At 48.7% G+C, this 23,631-nt stretch overlaps 1 protein-coding gene across 4 annotated transcripts in view; it reads left to right on the forward strand.

Annotated features, from left to right (window-relative positions):
* Nucleotides 1-23,631, forward strand: part of TRIM44 (tripartite motif containing 44) — a 312,918-nt gene that overhangs the window by 132,928 nt on the left and 156,359 nt on the right. For 2 of the 4 annotated variants that reach the window (XM_068261801.1, XM_068261804.1), the window contains exons 1-2: nt 1-804; nt 15,068-15,145. In XM_068261801.1, coding sequence (XP_068117902.1) covers nt 409-804; nt 15,068-15,145 — 474 coding nt within the window. In that variant the 5' untranslated portion in view covers nt 1-408. The remainder of the gene's footprint in view (nt 805-15,067; nt 15,146-23,631) is intronic. The other 2 variants (XM_068261802.1, XM_068261803.1) reach the window with 2 other exon arrangements.

The raw sequence follows: 23,631 nt of genomic DNA on the forward strand, positions 1-23,631 counted from the left end.
TCTGACTCAGGAAGCAAAACACTAGAGCGTGCAGAAGTGAAAGCAGATCCAGGAAGGACTGAGGAGGCCCTCAGATCAGATCCGCATTGTTCACACACACAGAGGCCTCAGCTGCTGTGCTGCCTAGGAGACACTAATAGCAGAACAGGAAAGGTGAGGCGGTACAAAGGGCGTTACAGGCGTGACCATCGCACAGATCAGATTGCAGGAAGAAAAGTATAAACTACAGGTGCAGCCAGGGGAAACTAGGCCCAGAGAAAAACTCCTAACCAAGAACATTTTTTGATTCCTAGGCCTTCATCCTGCACACTGACTGAAGTGATAAAACCCAGCCGCCCGTCCTGAGCCGTAATCCGGTACTTAGCCGAGATCCAGGCCTGATCTGCCCAGCAGGAGGACACCTCTCCGATGGCCGGAGCCGGAGGAATACCGCCGCTGCCCTACGACGGGACGTGCGACGCTTGCGAACCAGACGAGGCCAAGGAAGCCGCCGTGGTGTGCAAAGAATGCGACCTCTCCTACTGCGAGGCCCACGCCGAGGAACACAGGCAGAAGTATGCCGATCACCGGGTCACCAACGCGTCAGAGATCCTCTCCGAGGAGGACACGACCCCTGTGGAGGAACCGCCGACCGAGCGCAAAAAGAGGGATGGTTCTGAGAAGAAGAACTGCGCTATTCACCAGCAGGAGCTGAGCCTCTACTGCAAGGAGGACTCAAAGATCATCTGCGTCTTGTGCGCCGTAACCGGTGACCACCGGCATCACCACCTGATCACGCTCAACGAGGCCTACCAGATGATGAAGGTACGTGGCGGAGAGTAAAGGGAGGGAAAGCAGCTACTATGGTTGGGGTGAGCCAGCGAGAAACCTCATAGGGAACAGTTCTTCCTGTATTAAGAAAAACATCCCCTGGGGGTACTTACCTCGGAAGGGGGAAGCCTCCGGATCCTATCGAGGCTTCCCTGTTCTCTGGTGTCCTGGCAATCTCCTGCTGCAGCCCCCCGAAGTGCGGCAAGGTCAATATTTACCTTCCGCGATCCTGTGCAGCTGCACTAGTCGCTCTTCCTTTGGGTTAAGGCAGAAACAGCCGAAGCCGATGGATCCGTTCTGCTGCGCAGGCGCCGAGTCCTTTTGCATGTGCGCAGTAGAGCGGATACGATCGGGCTCAGCTATTTCCGCCTAGCCTGAACGAAGAACCGCTACTGCGCCGGATCCCAGAGAGGTAAATAAATTAAGGCCTCTTTTCCACGAACTGTTGAGCTGTGTGTTCGGAAAGCAATTATCAGGGAGCAGTTACCAGGCCGCAGCAAGCAGTTGTGAGAGTTTGAGAGGCATTTCACTGCCTGTAAACAGTTCGTGGAAAAGAGGCCTTGTCAGGCTTGTTGGGGGAGTATTCGAGGGAGCCAGCACTGGATTCCCTGCTGCTACAGGGATGGGAAAGCCTTATGGGGACCCTGAGACTTCACCCTCCCGAGGTGAGTACCCCCAGGAAGTGTTTTTTTTAATGCAGAGTCTCTTTAATCACAGCAACATCTACAACTTAAAAGCCTTCTAATTGGCCAAATAGTGTGGGCGTGTTATTACTACAACCTGAAACCTAGAAGTTCGAGAGGGTGCCGTCCACTCAATCACGTTAGCTGAATTTCCCTATGGACTTTTCTTGCTGGGTCACCTAAAGTTTAGGTCCTAAACCATACTGACTCCAAGAAAGCTAAGTTGTCATGACTGAACTCTTTCTATCAAAAATGTGGTTGTTTCCGTTAGCCGGGCGCATCCACTAGGTGGCGATAATACTCTACCAGAGTTACATCTTTCCCTATTATCCATGGCGGCCTGGAGGGGGAATAGTAATTAACGCCACCTAGTGGATGCGCCCGGCTAACGGAAAAGTACCGAGAAGAATATGGAGGCTGGCATCCTGTTGATCTTTTTGGCATTAGTAATGTCTGAATCACACCAGAAACAAGCAGGCAGCTAGTCCAGTCAGATTTTTGTTACCAGGCAGCAGTGAGCAGTTACCAGGCAGCAGTGAGCAGTTACCAGGCAGCAGTGAGCAGTTGTAAGGGTTTGAGAGGCATTTCACTGCCTATCAACAGTCCGTGGAAAAGAGGCCTTAGACACCAGCGATGACATCTGATTATCAAATTTTGTATTTATTTTTTTATCTACAATTGTGGGACTAATTTAACCTGCTGGGCGGTCTGGACGAGCTCAGCTCGTCCAGTACCGCCGGAGCCTGCCGCTCAGGCCCTGCTGGGCCGATTTGGCTCAAATAAAAAGCAGCACACGCAGCCGGCACTTTGCCAGCCGCGTGTGCTGCCTGATCGCCGCTGCAGTGCGGCGATCCGCCGCATGCAGCGGCGAAAGAGGGTCCCCCCAGCCGCCTGAGCCCAGCGTAGCCGGAACAAAAAGTTCCGGCCAGCGCCAAGGGCTGGATCGGAGGCGGCTGACGTCAGGACGTCGGCTGACGTCCATGACGTCACTCCGCTCGTCGCCATGGCGACGAGGTAAGCGAAACACGGAAGGCCGCTCATTGCGGCCTTCCGTGTTACTTCTGGCCGCCGGAGGCGATCGGAAGAACGCCTCCGGAGCGCCCTCTAGTGGGCTTTCATGCAGCCAACTTTCAGTTGGCTGCATGAAATAGTTTTTTTTTTAATTAAAAAAAAACCCTCCCGCAGCCTCCCTGGCGATCTCAATAGAATGCCAGGGAGGTTAAATTCCTGAAAGCTAGCGATTAATCAGCTGTCAGCTTGGATAATCAAACTCTTCACTTCCAGAATACTTTGGCTCTATTTATTTCATCTTCCACTTCTGAATCTTGATTACCCTGGGGAAAGATCTGGTTGGAGCAATGGTGCACACACATCCAATATTGATTGGACAATTTTACCACCGCCAAGCAGTAGGAGGGCCGACAGATACAGAATACTATGAACAGATTGTGTAGGTAGGCTGGCATGCTGCATGGAAGTGCTAAAAATGGCCAATGTAAATTTTATGCAACTTGGAAATGGACCAATCAGCTGTAGCTGCCGCTGAATTGAATTATTCTGTTTCCAAGCTGAATAAACAGCTCTGAAGGATTAGCATTTAATTGGCCATCCTCAGGTGCAGCTGATGCCCAAACCGTTCAATCAGAATACATGCTTACTAGCAGAGGACATCTTAGGCCTCTTTTCCACGAACTGTTGAGCTGTGTGGCAGTTACCAGGCAGCGGCAAGCAGTTACCAGGCAGCAACGAGCAGTTGTGAGTTTGAGAGGCATTTCACTGCCTAGAAACAGTTCGTGGAAAAGAGGCCTTAGACTCTAGATGCCATGCTTCAGGGCTGGAACCCACCAGAGCGTTTTTTTTTGTTTGTTTTGTTTTGTTTTTAGGGTACTTCTGTTAGCCGGGCACATCCGGCAGGTGGTGCTAATTACTATTCCCCCTCCAGGCCGCCATGGATAGTAGGGAAAGATGTAAAGCTGGCCATACACTAGGCCGATTCCCCGATCGGCAGCAGATCGACACTGGGATCGAATCTGCTGTCACATCGTTCCCGAAATAGAGCGATCGCTCCGTGCGGAAAATTACCGTCGATCGCCCGCGGGTACGGAGCGCGTCGCTAGCGGCTGTCGAGTGCCTGACGACCGACGCAATAGAGCGGCAATACATTACCGGCTCCGCCGGCGCGACACCCCCCGGTCACCGCTGCTCCGTCTCTGGTCTGGTCTCCGGGTCCGGCATGCTTCACTTCTTCTAGCCCGGCAGGAAGTTTAAACAGTAGAGGGCCCTCTACTGTTTAAACTTCCTGCCGGGCAGGAAATAGTAAAGCATGCCGGAGACCAGACTAGAGCGGAGACGGAGCAGCGGTGACCTGGGAACTGGAGTCGCGCCGGCGGAGCAGGTAATGTATGCGGGCATGCGGGCGGGGGGATCGGCGGCAGCACCACCACCACCACAGATTGTGAACGGTTTCAGGCTGAAATCGGTTCACAATCTGTTTGCAGTAAAGGTAGCCATACGATCCCTCTCTGATCAGATTCCATCAGAGAGGGATCTATCTGTTGGTCGAATCTGATGGCAAATCGACCAGTGTATGGCTACCTTTACTCTGGTGGAGTTTTGTCGCCACCTGCCGGATGCGCCCGGCTAACGGATAAGTACCGTTTTTAGCGTTTAGGCCCCATTCACATCTAAAATCACAAAACGCTAGCAGTTACCACTAGCGTTTTGCGGGATTGATTTTTCTGTGATTAACACGGAAAAATCACTGGACACTGTAGCGTTTTGCCACCAAAACGCTGCAGGTAACGCGCTTGCGATTATCGCTAATCACAAAACGCCCACGATTGCGGCAGTGAGAACACTGCCATAGCAAACCACGTGCTAAGCGGTTTTAAAAACCGCTAGCGGTTTGTGCGTGATTCCCGCTCAGATGTGAATGGAGCCTAATGGAGGTTTTCAAACTGCCAGCGATTTCCCTAAACGTTCAGCTAATGTTAATGGATGGGCCAAATTCCACTGGTGCGATTGCGATAACCAAAATCGCAAACGCAGGACATGCAGCATTTTTGAGCGTTAGCGTTTCTGCAATGTAAAGTATCGGGATGGTCGGAAATACCAATTTCCGATTCCGCGGTAAATCCGCATTCCGCCATTGCCAATTACCAATTCCGCTTTCCACTACCAATTTCCGCATTCCAATGCGGAATTTCCGCCGGAAATCGTGGAAATTCCGCCCGACTTTAACATCGATTTTCTCAAAAACTATAAAGTTTTTTTTTTTGAAAACTTTTTTTTTTTTTTTTTTTTTGCATCTTGTTCACAAGATTTTGTTTAATAAACCCTGAAAATTTGGTGTTTCTAGGACTTACGGGGGCTTTGCTATTAACCGCTAAAGTCGGCGGATTTTTACTGTAATGTAAAATGCAGAAAATGGGCAGATGCAGATTTTCTGCATTTTACATTACAATAAAAATCCGCCGACTTTAGAAGTTAATAGCAAAGCCCCCGTAAGTCCTAGAAACACCAAATTGTCAGGGTTTATTAAACTGAATCTTGTAAATAAGATGCAAAAAAGTTTTCAAAAAGACCTTGTAGTTTTTGAGAAAATCGATGTTAAAGTCGGGCGGAATTTCCGGCGGAAATTTCCGCGATTTCCGGCGGAAATCCACCTACCGCACTTGCATTACCGATTTCCGCATTCCGATGCGGAAATGCAATTTCCGATCGGAATTTCGGAAATTGCATTTCCGCGGAATCCGAATGAGCATCCCTAGTAAAGTATATAAACGCTGACGTAATCGCTCATGATTCACTATACAGAGCGATTTGCTAGCGGTTTTAAAGTACTGTACACTGTAAAAAAAAAAAAAATTAATTGAAAGGACCAATCAGAATTAAAATCGCCAATCGCAAATCGCTACACAATCGCTGGTAAAAGATTACACTTTTTAAAATTGCTAGAAAATGCTCATGAAATCGCTTACAAAATGCAAATTAAAAACGCTTGCGGTTAGCGATATCGCTTTGTAGTGGGTTCCTCCAGGCCTCACGTTTGCTCCACTTATCTTTGGATAAAACCCTCCCACCCTTTCTGATTCGCTGACCCATATCGGGACTATTTCATGCATTGTTCTAGCCAGGGCCGGCGCTACCATAGAGGCAAAGGGGGCAATTGCTCCAGTGCCCCATAGCCTGTGGGGGCCCCCAAGGTATGTGCTCCCTCACCTCCAGCTATGGTGACCCATGAGAGCGGGGATGCTGTGTGTACACTCCATATAGGAAAAGGAGGAAGTGAATAATGTGAACACCAAAAATGCTTTTTAGGGGACATATTATGGACCACAAGCGTCATGAGGGGGGGCGGGGAGTGCGTCCCGGACCAGATGGGGTGACCCCGGCAGCCCTGAGCGCTGAGGGGGGGGCGCTGTAATGGACGGGGAGTCAGCCGCGGGGAGGGCAGCCCGACCTTTCTCTCCCCGGGCCACCCTCCGTGCTCCCCCCTCCGACTGCAGAGTGAGCGCAGGGAAGCGCTGTAAATAGTCAGAACTCGCCTCCCTGGTTCCAATCGCCACTCACTCGCCGCCGGTCTCCTCCTCTTGCATACACAGGGATACAGAGGTATTTGGCCATCAGAGAGGGACTATCCCTCCGAAAAGCAACAGGTGGAAGCCAGAAGCTATGAAAAGGTTTGCCACTTACCTCAGTAGTTAGAAGCTTCTGAGTTATCCAGATCCACTGAGGCCCAGCGCACACCAAAAACCTCTAGCAGGTGCGCAAAACGCTACAGGTTGGAGAAGCCGATTTTCAGAGCGATTCTAGGCATGTTTAGGCCCCATTCATAGCTGAGCGTTTTGCCGGTGGTTTCGGCAAAACGCTCAAGCGCTATCGCTTTTTAAAGCGCTAGTGCCATAACCTATGGGCCCGTTCTCACTTGGGCGATTTGCGTTAATCGCCGGCAATTAATTCCCAAATGCAAATTTCTATCCTGCACCATTTTCAGGCGATTTCCCGGCGATCGCATTTAGTACTATAGAAGCGCTAAACGTGATCGTGAAAAAAAATCACCAAGTGTGAATGGCGATTTCCCCCCCCCCCCCCCCCCCCCCCCGCATAAATCGCCAGAGCAAAATGCTATCAAAAGCGCTAGCATTTTCCAAGTGTGAATGGGCCCTTAGAGAGGTTTTCTAAACATACCTAGCGTTTTTTGGAGCGTTTTTGGTACAGCAGATTACACATATTGTTACAGTAAAGCGGTTACTGAACAGCTACTGTAACTAAAACGCCCGGAAAACCGTTCTGATCTGGCGTTTTTCAGAGCGGTATTCCACTTTCCTATACTTTACATTGAGGCAGAAACGCCTCAGAAATCTAAAAAATGCTGCAGCCCCCGAGTTTGCGTTTGTGCAAAAAACGAGCGGCTCTGGTGTGCACCAGCCCATTCACTTTCATTAGCCAAGCGGGTTTCAAACCGCTAGCATTTTAAAAAACGGTCCAGAACCGCTCTGGTGTGCACAGTGGCATAGCTAAGGAGCAGTGGGCCCTGATGCAAGTTTTACAATGGGGCCCCCAAGCACTCTATACATAACAATTGATACGGCGCACCAAAACCTGCCAATGGCAACTACAGTGTCAGAGGTGCAAGAAGGGGATGGGAAAGAGCTTGTTAATGATTACTACTATTCAAAGTATCTATAGAAGTGATTATTATGAGCACAGGACCAATAGAGAGCTAATACTGTAGTTGAGGAGAGCCCTTCGGGGCCCCTCTGGTCCAGGGGGAACCTCTGCAACCCCTATTGCTACGCCCCTGGGTGTGCACCAGCCCTTACTCTCTCATTTTCTGGCCACACTCCCGAGCCATGAACAAGGGCATCCAGACTGGGCATGCCCAGTAGAATGAAGCGCTGGTTTCATCTGGGCATGTGCAGACCTCACTCGCACATGCTCAGTCCGGATGCCCTCGTCCATAGACGACAATGCAGCCAAAAGAAACCTATTCAGTACATTCTGAAGAGTGATGTGACTCTGCTATGCTGTACAGCTCTGTGGAAGATGAAAGCGCTGTATAAATGTATTATAATAATAACAGTAATTGTAGCACCTCGCGAGGGTGTCGCTTTCCTGTAAATAATAATAATGCTAATAATACTGATCTGACTATAATACAGGCTGAATCACACACTCAGAGCATCGCAGTGAGGGAAATTATTATGATAAAAGGATCAGAACGCTGGAGGCTTCATTTACTTGGCCTAAAATACAGCGGGTGACAGAAGCCGCCCAGCTAACCTGGGCTGGAGTTTATAAAGTGAACCTGAACCCTGTATGCATTTAGAGAGTTTAGCCTGTCTAACCTCCCCCCCCCCCCCCTTTTTTTTTCCTTTCTTCTGTGACTAATCACAAGTGTAATTTGATCTCTCAGCGATGTCAGCTTGGGAATCTGCTCTGCCACAGTAGAGCAGCTAATTTGTAAACACGGGATGTTAACCCTATATCTGCTTCCATGAAAGCAGGAAGTAGACACACTGCAGTTTTATTGCAGGATCTGTATCAGCTGTAACAAAGAAATGCTTTTTCTTTAAAGCTTATTATGCTGTTGCTTATCTTTTAGAGCAGATAGGAAGTTCTGAGTTCCGGTGCGCTTTAGCCTGGGAACACACATAGCAGAAACGCTAGTGTTTTGCGGAAAACGCAGCGTTTTTGCCGCTAATGGAAGTCAATGGGTCACATAAAAAAAATGCATATAAAAAATACATATGCGTTTTTGATGCGTTTTCAAGCATGCATTTTTTAAAACCGCTGGTTTTGTTGCATAGTTTTTCAAAAACGCACATAATGAAAGTCAATGGTAACGCAATGGTATGAGGTTTTTCATGCGTTTTTTTTTTTTTTTTTTTTGTTTGTTTTTTTTCTGATATTTTTCCGCTTCCTGTTGTCTTCCTAGTGATTTGCATTAAACACCATTGAATAACATGGAAAACGCATGTTTTGTATATGCGAACTGCAAACGCATAAAAACGCCCGCAAAATGCTAGAAAAACGCATATGTGGGAAAAAAGTTACCGCAGACGCACATGACAGAAAACTCGCCCTTTCACGCACAGCCATGTGTGCAGCCAGCCTCAAAGAGCCTGCTATTAGGTGCGCAAAGCTTGCGATACACACTTAGGTCATATCAGTGGTAGGTCTGCTATCATAATCTGAAGATCGGCGTTTAGGGCCCTTTTCCCAGTGTGCAGGTTGTGTTGTGATACAATCGCAATGCCACAATTGCTGAAACTTCGCGCCGTGCGTTAGACGTGCGGTATGATTGTACAGTGAGGCATATCGGTATGCTTCACTGCCACTGTAAACACGTGTTACCCGGCTAACATTCAGCATGCCGTGTGTTACTACGCCGGAACCCGCCGTACTGAATGTAAAAGCGCCATAGAAATGTCATTGGCATTGCATGTCGTTGCAACATAACGATATTGTCCGTTGCAATACAAAGGACTAACGTCCGGGGCCCACTGGAGAGTATTTGCCTGTGACTTGCGCTTTTGAGGAATCACTGGTGACTGCCAAAGCGCTAGGCGAATTAAAGCCAATGGCCGCGATTCCACGACTGCGATTCCTTTTTTCCCGCAATCACTGAAGCATTTTCGGAGTAATTTTATTCAGGGATTGCAGGGCACCAAATTGCATTCCCTGAAATCCCTGATTTTAGCAGCAAAATCGCTCTGAAAAAAAAAACCTCTAGCATATTATAGAGCAACTAGGGACATTAGCCTGTTAAAAAACGGGCTCTAGTCATCACCGCTACAGGCAAGCGCGTATGCGCACGTGCGCGCACCCGCCTGCTACACACACACCCAGCCGGCCCCCTGGAATGTCCTGCTCCTGTCCCAGGCTGTCCATGCTGCGCACATGCGCAGTAGAAAAAAACACAAGGACACTGATGACGCAGGGATACCTGCGATTTTATTATATAGGATTTGTGATTTTTCTGGGTCCCAGCCCTAAGGCCTCTTTTCCACGAACTGTTGAGCTGTGTGCTCAGAAAGCGGTTACCAGGCAGCAGCGAGCGGTTACCAGGCAGCAGTGAGCAGTTGTGAGTTTGAGAGGCATTTCACTGCCTATCACAGTCCATGGAAAAGAGGCCTAAAGCCAGCCATACATCTAGCAATGATGGGCAGATTCCACCAAGATACAGATCTCACTCTGATCCAATCTGATAAGAGAGAGATCTGTCGGCTGGTCATACACTGCAGGACGATTTGTCAGAATCCGCCGCCTCACCGCTGCCCCCCTGTGTATAAATGGGCCGCCTGTGTGGGCATTTATACATTACTTGTCTTGTGTTGTCCACTGCGCAGTGCCCATCCACCTTCCGCTTCACACGCCGCCGCTGGTTGTGACATCACACATGGGCTACGCGCTATACGCTGGGGGGCGTGTCAGGCTATGGAAGAGGAGGAAGCGGAAGACGGATGGGCACCGCATGGTGGGCGGCACAGGTCAGGTAATGTATAAATGCACACGGGAGGCACACTCGGGGGAACAGTGCCGGGGGTTTTGTCACCTTCGTCACTCATCCCGATATCGCTTGCCGTTACAGGTGCGCACCTGATCGACCATTATGGCCCGACATCTTGCAGTATGTCCCATCTATTCATGCCACCAATTTCGGCCTGAAATTGGTGGCACAGTTTGTCATCCGATTCGATAATAATTATCTAATCGGATGATCGATCGGCCGCCAAGTCGAGGGATGTATGGCTACCTTTAGGCCGCATTCAAAGTGGGACGTTACATTGTAATGCTGTGTGACATTGGGCATACCTCTCAACATTTTAAAATAAGAAACCGGGACACCGGCCACACCCCTAACCACACCCCCAACACACACCCTAGTCACGCCTACCATAGTTTTTTGAAGATTTTTTTTTTTTATTAATATATATGCCCTTATTTTTTTTTTAATAAATATTCCCTCATACACCCTGCCCGTGGGTGGGGAGGAGGGTGAGGATGGGTGCCACTGCAAAAAAAAAAAAATGATCGAGGCGCCAGCCGCGCCTAAGTGGGATGCGGCCATAGCATTACTACCTCCCTCCCTCCCTTGAGATCTGCCCCCCTGTGTCCCCCGTTAGCAGAGTGCACAGCGAGCGGAGCGGGCTGTCATCTTACCTGCGTCCATGCACGCGTACCGTGTCTTTATCCAGCTTCCTGTGACGTCACAGGAAGCAGAGTGAAACCGGACATCGGTACGCGTACATGGACGCAGGTAAGATGACAGCCCGCTCCACTCGCTGCGCACTCTGCTAACGGGGTCACAGGGAGGCATACTGTGCAGTCACATGACACACCTCACACCCCTATTCCTTCTCACGTCCCCTGGTCCATATTGTGCAGTCACATGACACACATCACACCCCTATTACTTCTCACGTCCCCTGGTCCATATTGTGCAGTCACATGACACACATCACACCCCTATTACGCCTCACGTCCCCTGGTCCATATTGTGCAGTCACATGACACACCTCACACCCCTATTCCTTCTCACGTCCCCTGGTCCATATTGTGCAGTCACATGACACACATCACACCCCTATTACTTCTCACGTCCCCTGGTCCATATTGTGCAGTCACATGACACACATCACACCCCTATTACGCCTCACGTCCCCTGGTCCATATTGTGCAGTCACATGACACACATCACACCCCTATTACTTCTCACGTCCCCTGGTCCATATTGTGCAGTCACATGACACGCATCACACCCCTATTCCTTCTCACGTCCCCCGGTCCATATTGTGCAGTCACATGACACACATCACACCCCTCATGTCCCCTGGTCCATACTGTGCAGTCACATGACATACATCACACCCCTATTCCTTCTCACATTCCCCAGTCCATACTGTGCAGTCACATGACACACATCACACCCCTATTACTTCTCACGTCCCCTGGTCCATACTGTGCAGTCACATGACACACATCACACCCCTATTCCTTCTCACATTCCCCAGTCCATACTGTGCAGTCACATGACACACATCACACCCCTATTACTTCTCACGTCCCCTGGTCCATATTGTGCAGTCACATGACACACATCACACCCCTATTACGTCTCACGTCCCCTGGTCCATATTGTGCAGTCACATGACACACCTCACACCCCTATTACTTCTCACGTCCCCTGGTCCATATTGTGCAGTCACATGACACACATCACACCCCTATTCCTTCTCACGTCCCCTGGTCCGTATTGTGCAGTCACATGACACACATCACACCCCTATTCCTTCTCACGTCCCCTGGTCCGTATTGTGCAGTCACATGACACACATCACACCCCTATTCCTTCTCACGTCCCCTGGTCCATATTGTGCAGTCACATGACACACATCACACCCCTATTACTTCTCACGTCCCCTGGTTTATACTGTGCAGTCACATGACACACATCACACCCCTATTACTGCTCACGTCCCCTGGTCCATATTGTGCAGTCACATGACACACATCACACCCCTATTACGCCTCACGTCCCCTGGTCCATATTGTGCAGTCACATGACACACATTACACCCCTATTCCTTCTCACGTCCCCTGGTCCATATTGTGCAGTCACATGACACACATCACACCCCTATTACGCCTCACGTCCCCTGGTCCATACTGTGCAGTCACATGACACACATCACACCACTATTACTTCTCACGTCCCCTGGTCCATTTTGTGCAGTCACATGACACACATCACACCCCTATTACTTCTCACGTCCCCTGGTCCATATTGTGCAGTCACATGACACCTCACACCCCTATTACTTCTCACGTCCCCTGGTCCATATTGTGCAGTCACATGACACACATCACACCCCTATTCCTTCTCACGTCCCCTGGTCCGTATTGTGCAGTCACATGACACACATCACACCCCTATTCCTTCTCACGTCCCCTGGTCCGTATTGTGCAGTCACATGACACACATCACACCCCTATTCCTTCTCACGTCCCCTGGTCCATATTGTGCAGTCACATGACACACCTCACACCCCTATTACTCCTCACGTCCCCTGGTCCATATTGTGCAGTCACATGACACACATCACACCCTTATTGCTTCTCACGTCCTCCTCACGTGCAGTCACATGACACACATCACACCCCTCATGTCCCCTGGTCCATACTGTGCAGTCATATGACATACATCACACCCCTATTACTCCTCACGTCCCCTGGTCCATATTGTGCAGTCACATGACACACATCACACCCCTATTACTTCTCACATTCCCCAGTCCATACTGTGCAGTCACATGACACACATCACACCCCTCATGTCCCCTGGTCCATACTGTGCAGTCACATGACATACATCACACCCCTATTCCTTCTCACATTCCCCAGTCCATACTGTGCAGTCACATGACACACATCACACCCCTATTACTTCTCACGTCCCCTGGTCCATACTGTGCAGTCACATGACACACATCACACCCCTATTCCTTCTCACGTCCCCTGGTCCATATTGTGCAGTCACATGACACACATCACACCCCTATTCCTTCTCACGTCCCCTGGTCCATATTGTGCAGTCACATGACACACATCACACCCCTATTACTTCTCACGTCCCCTGGTCCATATTGTGCAGTCACATGACACATATCGCACCCCTATTACTTCTCACGTCCCCTGGTCCATATTGTGCAGTCACATGACACACATCACACCCCTATTACTTCTCACATTCCCCAGTCCATACTGTACAGTCACATGACACACATCACACCCCTATTACTTCTCACGTCCCCTGGTCCATACTGTGCAGTCACATGACACACCTCACACCCCTATTCCTTCTCACGTCCCCTGGTCCATACTGTGCAGTCACATGACACACATCACACCACTATTACTTCTCACGTCCCCTGGTCCGTATTGTGCAGTCACATGACACACATCACACCCCTATTACGCCTCACGTCCCCTGGTCCATATTGTGCAGTCACATGACACACATCACACCCCTATTACTTCTCACGTCCCCTGGTCCATATTGTGCACACACATGACACACCTCACACCCCTATTACTTCTCACGTCCCCTGGTTTATACTGTGCAGTCACATGACACACATCACACCCCTATTACTTCTCACGTCCCCTGGTCCATATTGTGCAGTCACATGACACACCTCACACCCCTATTACTTCTCACGTCCCCTGGTCCATACTGTGCAGTCACATGACACACATCACACCCCTATTACTTCTCACGTCCCCTGGTCCATACTGTGCAGTCACATGACACACATCACACCCCTATTGCTTCTCACGTCCCCTGGTCCATATTGTGCAGTCACATGACACACATCACACCCCTATTACTTCTCACGTCCCCTGGTCCATATTGTGCAGTCACATGACACACATCACACCCCTATTACGCCTCACGTCCCCTGGTCCATACTGTGCAGTCACATGACACACATCACACCCCTATTACTTCTCACGTCCCCTGGTCCATACTGTGCAGTCACATGACACACATCACACCCCTTTTACTTCTCACGTCCCCTGGTCCATATTGTGCAGTCACATGACACACATCACACGCCTATTACTTCTCACGTCCCCTGGTCCATATTGTGCAGTCACATGACACACATCACACCCCTATTACTTCTCACGTCCCCTGGTCCATATTGTGCAGTCACATGACACACATCACACCCCTATTACGCCTCACGTCCCCTGGTCCATATTGTGCAGTCACATGACACACATCACACCCCTATTACAGTCTGTTTTGAACCTCGTGTCCTCTAGATTGTAAGCTTGAAAGGGCAGAGCTCTCTCGCCCTTTTATCTCCTGGATTTTGTTATACATTTTATTTTTGTTACTTTTGTCACTGTAATTACCAATTCTGTACAGGGTTGCTAACTCATCCCTTTAAATACTGACACATCTAGTTTAAGGCCCGTTCACACTGCACGCGTTTTGGAAACGCGTGCAGGAGGCCGATACGCATGACATCAGACAGTGCACTGTCTGATGTTCACACTGCATGCGTTCCGGACCTGTGCGGTCCGGGAAAGCATGCTGCACGCAGATTTTGACAAAACGCGTGGCTGTCCCATTCACTTTTCAGTGATGGGATCAGCCACGCAACGCACACAAACGCGGATGGCCATGCGTTCGTACGCGTTGCGGTCCGCACGCGTTCCGCACGCATGGCCATCCGCATTTGTGATCTGAACAGGCCCTTATACAGGTTCTGGGGCTTCTCAAAGATAATCAGTGCCTAAACTGAATCTTACCAGCCTTAAGACATGTATAATTCATAAGCGTACGTATTTAAAGGCATGATTTGGCAACACTGATTCTGTATACCACTGATTGTGTAATGTACCCTATGTTTGTTTCTTACTTTTGTACAGCGCCACGGAATATGTTGGAGCTTTATAAGTTAATAATGTGTAGCTAGAAAAGCTAATATTTTATGGTAAATGCCTTATAAATGTAACCAAATGTGTCAGCGCTGACCTTTGCCCTCTCCCTATAGAACCGAAAGCCGATTGACCTGAAGGAGGCCATGGGAGACATGATCGAGAAGCTGAAGATCAAGTGTGCCAACCCCAAAGTAAGTGTTTGTGTGTTATTCCCATGCGGCCTCACCCGTGCCCCCGGCCTATTCCCCCACCACCACAACCGGCCTTTCCTGTACCCCTGCCTGCCCCCCCCCCCCCTAAACACACACTGGCCTCTCCCGTACCCCCCTGCCTAAATCCCCGCTCCATGTGGGCCTCTCCCTTGCCCCCCGCCCCTCTTTACTGCCCCTGTGCAGCCCCAGCTGCTGCCCTCCCTGCATGTTTTGCTGGCTGCCTGGAAAACTCTCGTACAGTCTGGACACCATTCAAGAGGCCCCTTCTCCCCTTCTCTCCATCTCTGTGTGTGTTTCCTTAGTGATATTGCAGGATTCAGCGCAGAATCTTTAATTACATCACCAGGGAACGGCACCAAGTTATAATCCGGATGATACCACTTACTGGCTAACTTAATGGAAACCTAAAGCAAAAAATCAAAAAGTTTGGGTAGGCAGAAACGCTAGCATTGCGGAAAACGGGAAAATGCAGCGAAAACCCACATAATGCAAGCAGGGGAGGACTGGGACCTTTTGGCCTGGAGGGAAAACACAAACTAGAGGCCCGTTTTCACCACAGCCCAAGCCCAAATGGCAACACACATGTACCCACGTGCTATATGCCAGTAGTCACATGGGAAATACAGTAAGAACACTTGAGGGACAACGGCTGGGGTTTCCGTCACATTCAGAATTTCTCATCAGAATTCACCTGCAAGCAGCCCTTTTGGAGTCTAAGGATTGTCTGCAAGCAGCCCTTCTGGAGTTTAATGACTGTCAAAAACTTTTCAACTTAGACAATACCTTATGTAGCTGTGCACATGCAGTCATTTTAACAATGATGAGAGACTAGACAGATTTTTTTCCCATGGACCCTGCAGGCAAGCTTCTGCTCTGCACAATGCTGTGTATATTTACCAGCTTGCCTGCCCTCTAATTGCTCTGAAATTGGACGTTTATTTCTCTCAGCCAGCCTCAAAACATGAAACCAGGCACTGTACCAGCCCTAAATCATTAAATGAGAGGCAGCCTGGGGGGAAATCTCCCCCTTTCCCCCCTGGTCAGTCCTCCCATGAATGCAAGTCAATGGGCTGCATGAAAAAAAAGTTATGCCACATGAAAATGTTTGCATTCTGCAATGTGCGTTTTTGAAAATGCAGAACTTAGGCCCCGTTCAGACTGCAGAACGCGCACCGCAACGCATGCGGACCGCAACGCGTACGAATGCACGCCATCCGCGTTCGTATGCATTGCGTGGCTGATCCCATCACTGAAAAGTGAATGGGACAGCCACGCGTTTTTACAAAAAATGCGTGCAGCATGCGTTCCCGGACCGCACAGGTCCGGAACGCATGCAGTGTGAACATCAGACAGTGCACTGCATGCAATGTCTGATGTCGTGCGCGTCGGCCACCTGCACGAGTTTCCAAAACGCGGCTGGAAACGCGTGCAGTGTGAACGGGGCCTAACGGAATATTTTTTTTCCAAAACGAAAAACGCACATAACAAATGTCAATGGTAACGCAGAAGTATTGCGTTTTTGTGTGTGTGTGTGTTTGTTTTTTTGCTTTTTTTTTTTAATGCATTTTTTTTTCTTAAAGTTTGTTGTTTTTTTTTCGCTTCCTGTTGATTTCCTTGTGATTAGCATAAAACTCATATGAACAACACATGCAAAAAGGCATATGCAATTCTTATGTGCGAAACGCAAATGCATTAAAACACAAGAAAAACACCTATGCAAATGCGCTTAAAATGGTCAAAAGCGTATGCAGCAAAGCACTACCTTTCCCGCACTGCCTAGTCTGTTCCTACCCTTTAACTTACGTGGGGCTTCTACCAGCCCCCTGCAGCCCCCCTCTGCCTGCGCCGGGACAGGCCGATCCTCCGGGCCCCCGACGCAGCGACTAAGTTTTGTTTTCAGAGACTGAGCCAGTGGATGGCCGCTGCACCTGCATGACGCTGACCGCGCTCGTCCTCGATCACGCTGCTGTCGCCGGGAACGTCCTGTGCATGCACTGGTTTCCTTTAAAAGAAAAAGCGTAAGCTTTTTGCTAATCAGCATTCTTTAGACTCTGTTCCTGTGAGCTGACAAGATGTTATTAGACAACACAGCTCATATACATCTCACATCAAAAGGAGATACATAAATTGTTTTGCAAAAATAGTGACATCCAGATGCCTTAATTACAACTGAGTTACAGATTGCCCTGCAAGCTCATGGTGACCCAGAACTCCCGGTGTCAGGTGGAAGGCTGCGGGTGTCGGGGTGGAAGGCTGCGGGTGTCGGGGAGGAAGGCTGCGGGTGTCGGGGAGGAAGGCTGTGGGTGTCAGGAGGCAGCATCCCGGTATTTTGTACTTTCACACCTGTCAGATGTTCCTCTCCTCCTTTTATTTATGATGTAATGCTGAGATGATATTCCTGAGTCCTGCGGCGTCACAGCACAGTTATTGCTGCGGTGTGCGCTGAGCTTCCAAGAGAGGGTGGAGGTCACCAATTAATGATGGACCCTCTGCAGCCCTCCATGGATTGGGGCCCTCGGGTCTTTCAGCTGGATCCATCTGAAAATGGCGCCTGCAAATAATGGCGCATGGTGTTGCCGCTAATCTGTTTGCCGCTTATCGCTATTTAACGTTAAAGCCTTATTGTTATTTAACGTTAAAGCCTTATTGTTAATTAGCGTTATCACACAGAACCCTCTCTGTACCTATCCCTAACCCCTAAACCCCCCTGGTGGTGCCTAACCCTAACACCCCCCTGGTGGTGCCTAACCCTAACACCCCCCTGGTGGTGCCTAACCCTAAGACCCTCCTGGTGGTGCCTAACCCTAAGACCCCCCTGGTGGTGCCTAACCCTAAGACCCCCCTGGTGGTGCCTAACCCTAAGACCCCCCTGGTGGTGCCTAACCCTAAGACCCCCCTGGTGGTGCCTAACCCTAAGACCCCCCTGATGGAGCCTAATCCTAACCACCCCCCTGGTGGTGCCTAACCCTAACACCCCCCTGGTGGTGCCTAACCCTAACACCCCCCTGGTGGTGCCTAACCCTAAGACCCTCCTGGTGGTGCCTAACCCTAAGACCCTCCTGGTGGTGCCTAACCCTAAGACCCCCCTGGTGGTGCCTAACCCTAAGACCCCCCTGGTGGTGCCTAACCCTAAGACCCCCCTGGTGGTGCCTAACCCTAAGACCCCCCTGGTGGTGCCTAACCCTAAGACCCCCCTGATGGAGCCTAATCCTAACCACCCCCCTGGTGGTGCCTAACCCTAAGACCCCCCTGGTGGTGCCTAACCCTAAGACCCCCCTGGTGGTGCCTAACCCTAACCACCCCCTGGTGGTGCCTAACCCTAAGACCCCCCTGATGGTGCCTAACCCTAAGACTCCCCCCCCCCAGTGGTGCCTAACCCTAACCTTGACAGTGTCACATTAAATCCATTCACCATTTTGCAGTTAAACAACTTCTGCAGTTTGGCTTATGTAGGGCGCTATTGATAAATAACGTTACTGTGGGCAATAACGTCTGCTGTTTGGCAAATGAATAGCACTATTGATAAATAACGTTAGTGTGTGCCACTATTGATAAATAACGTTAGTGTGTGCCGTTTTTCTTCTTTTTTCCCTGTGCGCCATTATTATGCAGTACTAACGATAAATAGCGATAAGCGTATCTTTTTAATGCGGCGCCATTTATATGCATAGGCACTGTGCGCCATTATTCACTGATCCGCTTTCAGCTTGCTGTAATTTCCCTGGAAGGAGCGGAATGGAAGAAGCTCGATCAATTGATTTCATTGTGTGGGAATTTCTCCCCAGAGCTGATAATAGTTATTTTGCAGTTCTTGTGCTGTAAAGTGCTTCGCTCTGCATGAAGCCTCCTGTTCTTCAGACATTACGTGACCTGAACGTGTTTATCATGTTGTTTCTTAGAGGACACCTGAAGTGAGAGTAATATGGAGGCTGCCATAGTTATTTACGTTTTTTTAGCAATGCACATTGCCTGGCAGCCCTGCTGATCCTCTGCCTCTAATACTTTTAGCCATAGCCCCTGAACAAGCATGCAGCAGATCAGGTATGATGGCTGAAGTGGAACTGGATTAGCCGCATGCTTGTTTCAGGTGTGATTCAGACACTACTGCAGCCAAATATATTAGCAGGGCCGCCAGGCAATACATCTAACAAAGTGCATGACCAACACCCCGACAAACCGTTGACACGGCAAGTATTTTCTGCACACCAACCAACCAAATGGCCAATTCATTTAAACACAGTGCATGCAAGCAAAACGACAAACTGCAAGACTTCAAATTAACAGCATCGCTCATTCGGCATTGTACACACACGGCCAATTGCACGATATCCGCCCAGCAGGTGGGAGCTGGGCCTGTTTGCCTGTTATCAGTCTGTGGTAATATGTCTTTCGCTGGCCTTGTGGCAAGTTGTAAAGTTTACGATCAGTTCAGACTGGTGACTGCACGCCAGGATCAACCGCTCCATTGACATCTCAATGCTTTCACTGTTGATTGTCTGCATTCGCGACTGCGGTCGATCAAGTTTTCTGAGCTGCTACATGTAGCTACTAGCGTTGGCTGCGTTCGCGGTTCCATGTCCCCCCGAGGGGCTTAAAACGCAACAATGAAATGCTAGGAACAGTTGCCAGATGATTATTGGTAGCAGGAAAGCATTTTGCGTTAATTTTTGAGTTAATCCAAACAATCCTTTCAGACATTTTGAATTCTGTTGGCCCTAAAGCCCCATCTACGCCATACAATTTTTTGTCGGATTCGATTGATTTGATTCAATCCGACATGTCCGATCGGGATTCAATTTGCCATTGTTTTGCAATGGCAAATTGAATTAAATCAAATCCCGATCGGTCATGTCGGATTGAGTCGAATCGATGAATGAAATTGAATCGGACAAAAAAATTGTATGGTGTAGATGGCGCTTTACAGTACATAGATTTGGTTAAATCTGTACAATTAAGATTGTAAGGTGTGTCTGTGGCCACAAACGAAAAAGCAGACTCAAAATACTGTCTGAATGAAACAAATGTATTATTTGTACCCCAAAAGATGCAACACGCTATTCGTGCTACTGACGAGCTACTATTTGTCGATCTTATTGCCTGATGTGCCTGCGAAACGCGTTGCATCGTTTGGGGTACCAATAATAAATTTATTTGTTTAATTCAGACAGTATTTTGAGTCTGCTTTCCGGAGGTAAGTCCACCACTGCCTCCCAGCAAATTTTACAATTCTTATTCCCTTTTATCCTACTGAGAATTTTGAGATAGGAATTTTGAGTTTTCATGAGCTGTATGCCAAAATCATCAATATTAAAACAATAAAAGGCTTGAACTACTTCAGTTGTAGTGTAATGAATCTAAAATATATGAAAGTCTAATGTTTATCAGTACATTACAGAAAATAATGAACTTTATCACAATATGCTAATTTTTTGAGAAGATCCTGTATGTCACTACAGGGGCTCTTTAAAGGGTGCTGTTTAACAATAGAGATGGCCAGAATGGTTCGCCGGCGAACTTCCGGGGTTCGGCATCACCATTGTGCATCATGAGGGTCAACTTTGACCCTCTACCTCACAGTCAGCAGGCACATTGTAGCCAATTAGGCTACACTCCCTCCTGGAGCCACCCCCCCATATAAAAGTCAGGCAGCGTCAGGCATTGGACTCACTCATGTGCCTGCAGTAATTAGAAAAGGGAAAGCTGCTGCAGACTCTCATAGGTAAAGCTTAGGCTCTTGTAGGCTTGTTAGCTTGCTCTTGGCTGATTGTTATTGCTAAAAAAGCACCCCTCAACAGCTCTTTTGAGAGCTAATCTTGTTCTTGTGATCTATTTTTTTTCTGTGTGTCCCACTGACACTTGTGTTGCATGCACAGCCTTGCTAATTCATACTGTGTATGTGCCACTGTCAGGCCCAGCACATTCAGTGACTACCTGTGTGACAGGGGCATATTATAATACCCATCACTGCATATACCTACCTGACAGTCACTGTCACGAACCGGGTTCGCAAACTTTTGTGGAAGTTCACAAACCCGGTTCGCGAATCGAAAATCGGAAGATTGGGCCATCTCTATTTAAAGTGAACCTCCGGACTAAAAATCGACTCAGCAGCACTGAAAAGGCTTGGGGTTTCTTTAACAGGTTCACAGCATCAGAACTTTGTTTCTCTTATGCAAGACTCATTTTTAGCTGCACAAAAGAAAACTGCCAAGGCTTTTTTCCCCCGATGCTGTGCAAAGCCTGATGGGATTTCTGATGTTCTCATTCTGCTGTTTTGGTGCTATATATATATATATATATATATATATATATATATATATATATATATATATATATATATATATATATATATATATATATATATATATATATTTTACATTTTGAATTTGACATTTGAAGCCTGGCGTGTGCAGCTGGGAGGGGTGATCAGCAATCAGGACAGTTGGAACTGTGTCTCCTGCTCCCTGTCACCTCCTTTCAACCAAAAAGATGGCTGCCCCCATGACAAAGATGGCAGCCCCCATGAATCACAAACATTTGCCTGTTCTTTTAAAACAGGGTGGGTAAGAGATTATATTACCTATCTATTCTAATTAACATAACTAATGTAACTTAATGACAGTATGTTTGTTTAGGCTGAAGTTCCCCTTTGCATACAATTATCTGTAGGCTGTTTGGACATTTCTATTCCTCGCAGCTGAACGGTTTCCGTATAATGAGCGTTCCTGGCTGACGGCTGAGCCCGCACAGTGCAGCCATTCCTCAGATCCATATGTTGCTCTGTACATTGACAATATAGGTCGCTTTCCTCTATTGATCACGTTGGCGTTCCTCCTCTGCATTCCCGCTAATGATTATTCCCATTTATGTTCCCCTCTGTCCGGACTGCGCAGAGCCCAGCACGATGCTCCATTACTTGATGCGTCCCCCGTGGACCGCGCCTTCACACGCACTGATGTTGCATTCAGGTGCCTAATTGATGTTCTCCCGTCTTATTAGCATTTGATTGTCGTCAAGGCGATGTCCGGAGGTGCAGCGACTCTTTCATTTTTGGTTTGTGTGTGGGGGCTGTGTGTGTACAGTGTGTGTGTGTGTGTGTGTGTGTACAGTGTGTGTGTGTGTACAGTGTGTGTGTGTGTACAGTGTGTGTGTGTGTACAGTGTGTGTGTGTGTGTACTGTGTGTGTGTGTGTACAGTGTGTGTGTGTGTGTGTGTACAGTGTGTGTGTGTGTGTGTGTACAGTGTGTGTGTGTGTACAGTGTGTGTGTGTGTGTGTGTGTGTGTGTGTGTGTGTGTGTGTGTACAGTGTGTGTGTACAGTGTGTGTGTGTGTATAGTGTGTGTGTGTGTGTACAGTGTGTACAGTGTGTGTGTACAGTTAGAGTGACCAGATTTTTGTAGGCTCAACCTGGGACAGGGGAGATTTGGGGGGGGGGGGGGGGCGGCGCGGCTGCGGCGAAAAATAGGGAGTGCGGCGCAAAAATGTGGTTGTCTGCAGCGCGCGCGGAAAATGGGCGTGGCAAACATGTCAGTACAAGATAAACACACTGCGGGCATACATGTCAGTACAAGATAAACGCACTGCGGGCAAACATGTCAGTACAAGATAAACGCAATGGGGGCAAACATGTCAGTACAAGATAAATGCACTGCGGGCATACATGTCAGTACAAGATAAACGCACTGCGGGCAAACATGTCAGTACAAGATAAACGCACTGCGGGCAAACATGTCAGTACAAGATAAACGCACTGCGGGCAAACATGTCAGTACAAGATAAACGCACTGCGGGCATACATGTCAGTACAAGATAAATGCACTGCGGGCAAACATGCCAGTACAAGATAAACGCACTGCGGGCAAACATGTCAGTACAAGATAAACGCACTGCGGGCAAACATGTCAGTACAAGATAAACGCACTGCGGGCAAACATGTCAGTACAAGATAAACGCACTGCGGGCAAACATGTCAGTACAAGATAAACGCACTGCGGGCAAACATGTCAGTACAAGATAAATGCACTGCGGGCAAACATGCCAGTACAAGATAAACGCACTGCGGGCAAACATGTCAGTACAAGATAAACGCACTGCGGGCAAACATGTCAGTACAAGATAAACGCACTGCGGGCAAACATGTCAGTACAAGATAAACGCACTGCGGGCAAACATGTCAGTACAAGATAAATGCACTGCGGGCAAACATGTCAGTACAAGATAAACGCACTGCGGGCAAACATGTCAGTACAAAATACACGCAATGGGGGCAAACATGTCAGTACAAGATAAACGCACTGCGGGCAAACACTTTACCTGCAAGAAAAAGCATTTACTCACCTGGCAGAAGACGTCCCCTCACGCAGCCGGCCTCTGGTGCCTCAGGTGCAGCTCCCCCTGGCCTGGACGATCTTCAATCTCCCGCTCAGCCTCTCACAGGCAGAGCAGGGCTACGGCAAGATGGCGTC

The sequence above is a fragment of the Hyperolius riggenbachi genome, chromosome 11 (genome assembly GCF_040937935.1).
Source record: "Hyperolius riggenbachi isolate aHypRig1 chromosome 11, aHypRig1.pri, whole genome shotgun sequence".
In the NCBI taxonomy this organism is placed as follows: Eukaryota; Metazoa; Chordata; class Amphibia; order Anura; family Hyperoliidae; genus Hyperolius; species Hyperolius riggenbachi.